This window comes from Lactuca sativa, chromosome 5 (genome assembly GCF_002870075.4).
Source record: "Lactuca sativa cultivar Salinas chromosome 5, Lsat_Salinas_v11, whole genome shotgun sequence".
Lineage (NCBI taxonomy): Eukaryota > Viridiplantae > Streptophyta > Magnoliopsida > Asterales > Asteraceae > Lactuca > Lactuca sativa.
The window spans coordinates 187,490,951-187,499,488 of NC_056627.2; the positions used below are offsets into that span (position 1 = coordinate 187,490,951).

General features: G+C 34.5%; 1 protein-coding gene across 2 annotated transcripts; it reads right to left on the reverse strand.

Moving 5' to 3' along the window:
- Positions 1 to 2,706: 2,706 nt before the first annotated feature.
- On the reverse strand, positions 2,707 to 6,705 carry LOC111897268 (uncharacterized). Of its 2 annotated transcripts, none has more exons than XM_023893229.3 (7): positions 6,521 to 6,704; positions 4,628 to 6,122; positions 3,862 to 4,548; positions 3,671 to 3,754; positions 3,516 to 3,591; positions 3,119 to 3,438; positions 2,707 to 3,046 (listed from the first exon to the last, which is right to left on the reverse strand). In XM_023893229.3, exons 2-7 carry the CDS (start codon positions 5,924 to 5,926, stop codon positions 2,849 to 2,851), a joined length of 2,664 nt encoding a protein of 887 aa, XP_023748997.1. In that variant the 5' UTR covers positions 5,927 to 6,122; positions 6,521 to 6,704; the 3' UTR covers positions 2,707 to 2,848. The 2 variants fall into 2 exon arrangements, with proteins under 2 accessions (XP_023748997.1, XP_023748998.1); XM_023893230.3 differs by having other exon boundaries at positions 2,898 to 3,035; positions 6,521 to 6,705.
- Positions 6,706 to 8,538: the final 1,833 nt, after the last annotated feature.

An 8,538-nucleotide genomic window follows, 5' to 3' on the forward strand; every position in this document is an offset into this window, starting at 1 on the left:
TGCTGACTACCCGTCGGTCCTGACAACCGATCCTCGCGGACTATTTCACCCCTACTGCTACTTACACATATATCATAACATAAGAAATTGTCAAACATATCTGGGGTGTCTGAACTACCCTTCGGTCCTAACAACCGAACTCGGGGACTGCTCCCCTCCTACTACCTCAAACTCATATAATAGGTCATGCTAGCATATAAACATAACATCACATACTGTCAGACGTATCTGGGGTGTCTGACTACCCTCCGGTCCTAACAACCGAACTCTACTACTATCACATATACATATCATGCTAGCATATAACATATCAGGTAGTAGCAAACCTAGATGCTATTACAAAGACAATCATCTAGCATACGTCTCCTACTGGTGGGCCGACATTGTGGCCTTAGACCCACCGCTACTGGAAGATAACTCACCTCAAAGTAGCTGCTGATCTAATCGGGAACTGACTGTCTACTGCTGCTGCTGCTCCGGACGTCCTCCGGCTATAATTCCCACAAAACGATTAGTCAAACACTGTTAGATGTGCTTAGGGTAAAATGACCCTTTTACCCTTGACCAAGTCGAAATCCAAGTCAAAGTTAACTTCCAGTTGACTGGACTCGCCGAGTCCTTCCCTTACTAATCCGGACCTACTCGCCAAGTCCCTCTCCCCACTCACTGAGTCACCATTGACTCACCACTCGGGACTATGGGGCCGACTCGAGTCCCAACTCGCCGAGCCCGCGAGCAACTCGTCGAGTTCCTCGAGCGGATCCCCTACTCGCTTCCAATCCACACCAGAACACCCCATACGAGGGTTTGGGGTTTTGGGACTACGTTACACGGTTAATTCCGCGTGCAGGTACGAAGGGTTGAACCTTCAACGCTTAAACCCCTCTTGCTCTGTGAAAGTTCATATGACTCGCCGAGTTTGAAGAACAACTCGGCGAGCTCCAGGCAATCTTCATAGGACTCGCCGAGTTGTTCATCCAACTCGCCGAGTCTAGGACCATCTTCATAGAACTCGCCAAGTTCCACTTTGGGACTCGCCGAGTCCCTCGACCCATTTCCCGAGTAGGCCAGATCTGAGACATGCAACGCTTCAAAACCACAGATCTATGGTCCTAGGGCATGTTTACCACGTAAAGTTGCAAACTTTACGTGCATGCATGGCCCTATGAGCTCAAACATGCAATTCCAAGCTCTTTAAGAGGTCCTACACTCAATAGGGACCTCAATCACCTCAACCACATAGACTTTATGCTACTAGAATGTCCAAAAGGCCCAAATCCGAAGTCCTTGCAGAACATTAACCATAAACACATAGAGATTTAGGTTCTTAGGGCTTAAAACCACTTTTTAGGGACAAAAAAGGGATTTAATGAACTAAAGATCAAGGTAGGAACTTTTCTACCTGAATAGAAGCCCTTCACAGAGTAGATTCCGGATCTTCTTCCCTTCTTGCACTCTTCAACCTTCTCCTTCTTCTCCCAAGCTCCAAACCAACAGGAACCAGGTGCTACATTAGAGTTACAAGTATCATCAAAGATAGTGTTTACATGAGCACAAAATTTCTTAACAAATTGCTAGTTGTGATACTATGGGTGATATTTTGGACCACATGTAGCATGTCCCGTCATGTCTGCTACACCTCTACAGTCGTTCTTTGATTGAGACAACTTTTGAGTTGATAACAACTTAGACAGAAAAAAATGTTTTTTAAAAGTATTTTCTTTTTACAGTTATATAACATTCCAACCGAATATATTTCAGTCCACGACACCGAGAGAAATTGAAACAAATTGTGCAACTAAAACTATAAAAACAAAACCAATAAACAGGCTAAGCCCAATAATTAATGTTAGAAAAGTAAGTTTGATATTCATAATAGAGTTCGCAATTTCAACATGTGCGAAAGAAATTTTTTGAACATGTTGGTACGAAACAATGATAATTTTGGTGATTATCCGTTTTTATTCCACCGTGTATAAAATCTTCCTATTTAATAAATGAAACCTTTTGTCCACGTGTCACTTCTACCAAACATTTTATATCAAAGTGAAATTCCAGTTATACCCCTCCTTCATTCAATATTCAATTCAATTCGGTTTTTTTTATCTGAATCTAAATTCATTTGTGTATACATTATTATTTACAAAATAATTTTTTACTGTCATGTTTTTAATAAACTACTTTAATAAAATTTTATAAATCTTTAATTTTCTATTATCATTTTTAATCATCAATATTCTTTTTCTTTCTTACCCGTGGTTTCTACGAGTTGTAACCTAGTTCTCAATATAAACAATTTTTATTCGTGTCATTTATACCGATAGACGCCTGTGATGGATACCTAATTTAACTTACTAAAAATAACAAAATGAATATTTATGATCATAATCTTAATTTGATTATGAAGGTTTCATTACATAATTACATTTAACTTTTAGTTTTATACATAGAAGCTTATTGATTATAATTAAATAATGTCTACAACAAAAACAAAACTAGACATTATGCTTATTCCATTACCCATCCATTACACTCATTGTCATTATACTCCATTATATTGAGAGTGTGAAAGTTCAAGTTTCAATATGAATAAGATTTATCATTATACCCGATTGAGATCTCACATTATGCTCCTAAAACACAATTGTTTAACACCTACCTTAATGAGACTACACATTTTTAACATTCATTTTGTCAATGATACGATTAAGAACCCAATGCCCTTTCATAAAAACCAACACAAAAACAAACATTACATCATTTTGCATTACAACAAGTGGTAAAACATCATAACATTAACACCACCCTATACAACACTCTTCCTCTAGCATTATGTGCCACAACCCACCTATGAATCACTCAACCCATCATCAAGAAAATTTAAGTCATCATCTTCATCTTCAACATTGTTGACTGGATTTGGATGAGTGTCTAATGGCTCAATATCCACCATTGTCACCACCTGTAATGAACCCTTCCTCCCCTCTTCATATTCCACCAACCCATTCTCATATATATCCCCTTGTTCCATTTCACTACAAAGCTCCTGAATTATTCCAAATTCATATTATTCATTTTTAACACATCTATATTCATATATCATATTTAAAAATATTACCTCGTCTTCTTGATATGCTTGTTTTTCTGGCTTCACAATCCAATCATACAATAGAGCTTCTTGAAGAACAGTGTCCATGGAAGCCGATGTGTTTGGCATCATCTTCCTAATTTGTCTTTCCCTAAGCCTTAAATTGTAATGAACATAGATAAAATCATTCAATCTTTTTTGTGCAATTCGATTCTGCCTCTTGTTATGAATCTGATCATATATGCTCCAATTATGCTCACACCCATAACATGAACATGTTTGACTCAATATCCTTACAGCAATCTGTTGAAGCTCCAGACAGTTTATCCCATGTTGTTGCCACCATGCAGCTTTAAAAAAAAAAATAGAATCAAGTTAAAAACACTAAAGATGAGGAGGGCATTTACGTCTTTTACACAGTCGTTACCTGGATTTAGTTCTGTTCGAGTGCTAATAGCCAAATCAGTTCCAAAATCAGCTTTTGCAGAACCAAAATCTGAAATCTATAACAAAATATCAAAATCAGAATAACCAAATTTGTGTTATATTATTAATATTATATTAATAAATAGTTTATTATACCTGTTTTGATGCTGAAACCCTTCTGGAATTGTTTGGCTCAAACCTAACAATGCATGAATTTAGTCCACGAACAACTTCAGGATACTAAATAAATAAACCACATAAGTAAAACATAAGAAAACAGCTTCTGTAATAAATGACGAGGGTATTTACGTCTTTTGTAGGATAAGGGAAGATTTAATTTTTCTTACTATAACAAAATCAGGTCGATATCTGTAGGATGGATTTAGAAAGTAAGCAGCAAGATACAAAGGATGATTGAGAGATGAATTCCAGTGATTGTCTATTATGCTCCATAAGTTTCCATATTTTCTTGCATCATCACCATGGTTACTTTTTATAGCAAGTTTTGCTTTGTACATGTCATTGTATATATATGCCATTGAAAGTCCATCATCACTGTTGATCCTTTGAAGCACTTCAAGAATAGGGCCCACTGATCTCCTAACATATTGCACCTTTTTCCAAAAAGTAGTATTCATTACAATTTTTTCAACTTCTTCACCCTCTTCTGATTTTGAAACTTGAGATGAAAGCCATTTAGTGGATTGGAATAATCGTTTGAGAGAAATTCTATGATCCATTAGGGTTTGTAATGTTGAAAAACTTGAAGAATTTTGGGTGAAAGATGGTGTAAGAAGCTCTTGTCCCCCTGTGTATTCTCTTTTCATTAAGCTTGATAACCATATATGGTTGTAAACAAGCTTTGTGATTTTTTGTCCTTTTTCTATACATTCTGCAACCCATTTTATTTTTAAAAAATCTTCAAGCATTTGTTCGATACAAGAAGAAGCACAAGGAGTCCAGAATAGATTTTGTCTTTTTTCCTCGAGCATCTTTCCAGCTGCTTGATAACTCGGTGTGTTGTCAGTGATAACCTAGAATATATTATTAACAAAAATCAAAGGGTATTTTGGTCTTTTGATAGAAGAGGAAGAAAAGAATTGAATTGAATACCTGAACAATGTTTTCCTCACCCATCTCATCCACAACTTTATCAAGAAACATGAATAAACTTTGTGAATCTTCGACAAATTCAGTGGCATCAATACAAGAAACAAAGTGTAAACCACGTGGACAAGAAACCAAAATATTGATTAATGTCCGATTTTGTGAATCTTTCCAACTATCTGCTAATATAGAACAACCAGTAACTGCCCATGAAGCTTTATACTCAGCTAGATACGTTTTAATGGACAAGATTTCATCTTGTAAAAACCTTCCTGATAACATAACACTTGTGGGACCCACTAATTCTTGTCCACATTGTCCCACCATCTCCAACATCTTATGGAAATAAGGTGAGTTTGCTGCATGTGTGGGAACTCCTGCATGATAAAAAAACTTGCAAATTGCTGACATCACCTCCTTTCGTGATACTTTACCTGGTATTTGACTCTTTGGTGAATGTGAATGTGAATGTGAATGTATCAAAAGGGTTTCGGATTTTGGTTTTTTTGAAAAGGAATCGGATCTTCTTGAATCACTTGTGAATCTTTTTTTATCGCCTAATAATAGTTTCTCATTGCTCATTAGTAGATGCCCTTGTCCTTGTATTTCATCTTCCTCTTGTTCATCTTCTTCATCTTCATTTTCAGAGTGCATGTAAAAAGGTGAAGCTTGTTTAGCTTCAGGTCTTCTATGCCTCCTTCCAGTTCGATGCCATTTCATATTTTCTTTTATCTTCAAATAAACTTCTTCAGGTGCACTTTTACAAGGTGCAACTTCACCAGGTATTCTAGCTAAATGTTGCTTGAATCGATTAATCCCTCCACTCACTATTTTATCACAGTAATTGCATTTAACCTTTTTCTTCCTTTCATCTCTAGCAACCCCATGTTCCCAACCAGGGTCAACATACCCTAATGACCTAAGAGGCGCCATGTTTATCACTAAACCCTTGTCCCCTACTAACTGTTTCCCTTTGTTCCTATATCCAACATGCTCTTCCTCTTCAACATCATCATTAGAAGGGAAATTGAGATATGCTTGTTCATCATATTCAATTTGTTTTGGTTTCTTACCAATTCGACATCCTTCCATGATTTCTTTCATCTTTAAGCAGACTTCTTCAGGGGCCTTTTCACAATATGTTACTTCTCCTGAAACTCGGGCTAAATGTTGTTTCAATCTATAAATCCCACCACTAACTACTTTCCCACAATAATTGCATCTCACTTTCTTCTTTTTTACATCTTGAGCAGTACCATGCTCCCATCCAGGATCCACATATCCACTAGAACGTAGTGATGTCATTTTCTCAAATTGTTCACAGGCATCATGGGGTTCTTTAAGTCTTAACCCCACATCAGCAATAAGCTAAAAGGCATACCTTTTTTGGTGTATCAAGAATGCCCTTTCTAGCATGAAGCAACTTTTGCATTCCCACTTAGAATAGCTTTGAATCACTCAATCGCCAGCTATGCAACAAGGGGTTTTAGCAGAAGTTCAACTGTAAGTGAAATATTAACCAGGTGAATTAGCTTTAGGCATTCGTAATTCATATTGCCCACATACTCAAATAGTTTGAGTTTTGTGTCGTTGAAATAAGTATGCAACATGATTTAAAAGCAAAGGGAATCGTAAATTAGAACAGAGAATTAGGTCTAGTGGTTTTAGATAATCAAACTGATATTTTTGGCAGAACATTGTAACTTATGTAAACATATGGGGAGCGAATATTTAATTTTATCTTGGGACCATAAATTTATTTCAACGCATCATAGTATACACCTAAACTACAAAACTGGAACAGCGAAATGGATGAAACCCTAAACTACAAATTGAAGAAATCAGATGAGGATATAGTATGAGAAATGAGCAGTTAGTAGCAGCAGATTGTGAAGTTACCTGGTTTAAACAGGGTAGAGATTTGAACGAAGATGATGAATCAGTTATTGACGAGAGGATTCAAGCAGGAAAAAGAAGAAGAAGATGATGTTTAACGAAGAAGACGCTTCTGTTTTGGGGTCTTTGGGTGAACCATCAGAATGACCCGTTTGTTCTTTTGTTGGCCCAAATCGACTCGTTTGAGAAGCGTAGATCCAAATTAGCACATTGCTTTTTAAAGTCTTGCAATTTGGTACATGTGATATTCTCGGTTTTTTTCATATTTTCTAATTTGGAATAGATTTGTTTTCTTAAATCTTATATTTTTCTTTAAAAAAGTAAAAGAGAAATTAAATAGCCTCTTACTTTTTCTTTCTAATATCCTTCTATCTATTTTAGATGGTGCCAAGTGTCATTAAATTTAATTTAAATTTGATTGACATTTTGAATTTATACACTAGTCATTATCTTAGATAGATAGGTAAGAAAGTAAGAACAAAAGGTGGACGATATTTAATTTCTCAAAAGATAAATATTTTTTTATCTCAAAAGGAAAATATTCTCTATCTTTAAATATTATTAATTTTATTAAATATTACGAATATCACCATTAATATGGATAAAAATAAAAAATATAAAAATATTTCATTTCTTTTTATATTTACATCTCCTCTCCGATAATTTTGGATATATCATATTTCATGTTTTTTTTCGAGTTTCTCATATTTTTCTATCTAATTTAAAATGTAAGCAAAAAAATGTTCAATTTAGCGTTATGAGTTCTCAAATTTCCTTAAGGAATCATTGTCAAGATATCAAGCTGTTTCTTGGTCTCACCTTTATAGGGAGGGTTCCATTTTTTATTGTGAATACCCTAAGATCCCCAAAATGTATACGTTAGGTTTAATTTTTATTTTATTTATGAAATAAATATAAAAATCAAACATATACTAACTTTTATTTGTATGTAACACTCAACTTAAGTTTTATAGACTTGTAAATTGTATATTGTTAAGGAGTGTGTACACAGGCAAACACACAAACATATCATGTTTTACTAATTGTGACTTTTACATAGGGTAGAATTTGATGCATGGGATATTGGGATTGGACAAGAAAAGAACATGGCCCTTTCACATGACGAACATCGTAAGATGTTGACCAAGTCAAATGTTTTTTTTTTTTTTTGCCTCATCCAAAATATGAAACAAAACACATTTGACCTTTCTATCCCTCACTTTCTCATTCTTCCACATCATACCACCACTCCATGATACTACTACATGAAACTTCCAATTCACCCTTAAATTCTTTTTCCTTATTATTTTTCATTCCCTACAATCCCCCATCCCCTAAAAACACTCACGATTACCATCAAGAAACTGACAAGAAAAAAATGATTTCAATTCCCCTCCGACCTCCTTCAAGAAAAATTGAAACATCTTTTTATATGAAGAAACGAAGAAACATACTTCCATGACTTGGAGGTTTAATTATTATATTTATATGTTTGGAATAAAAAATTGATCCAAGATGGGTGAATTAATTTTCTTTTAGGATACGTAAGGTGCATGAATTCAACTTGAGATTTCACATATTTCTTGTAAAGAATTAGGATTTGTTTGGTACACATAATGTTTTAGAAGAAATTAAAATATTATTGAAGTTGGAACTTAGATGGAGTTCAAACCTAGAGGAGTGTTTGTATGACAAAAAAATGGAATCTGAAAAATCAATAATAAAAATGACATAATTAAATAATTCTATTTATGTTTAATATACACATGTATGAAAATAATTGTATATACATAATTAAATAATTGTTTTTACATAAATTTAAATATATATCCATATATAGATAACAAAATTAATAACTTTGTTAATGACAAAGCTTGAAGCATTTGTTGAAATGTATATAGTAAATGTAATAAATTATATTTACATAAAACGGTAATCTACTATAATAAGTAAAGATCATTTTGGTCACATGTCACATTCTTATTTATTTGTTCATATGTCATTTGTGGTTATTTTAAATT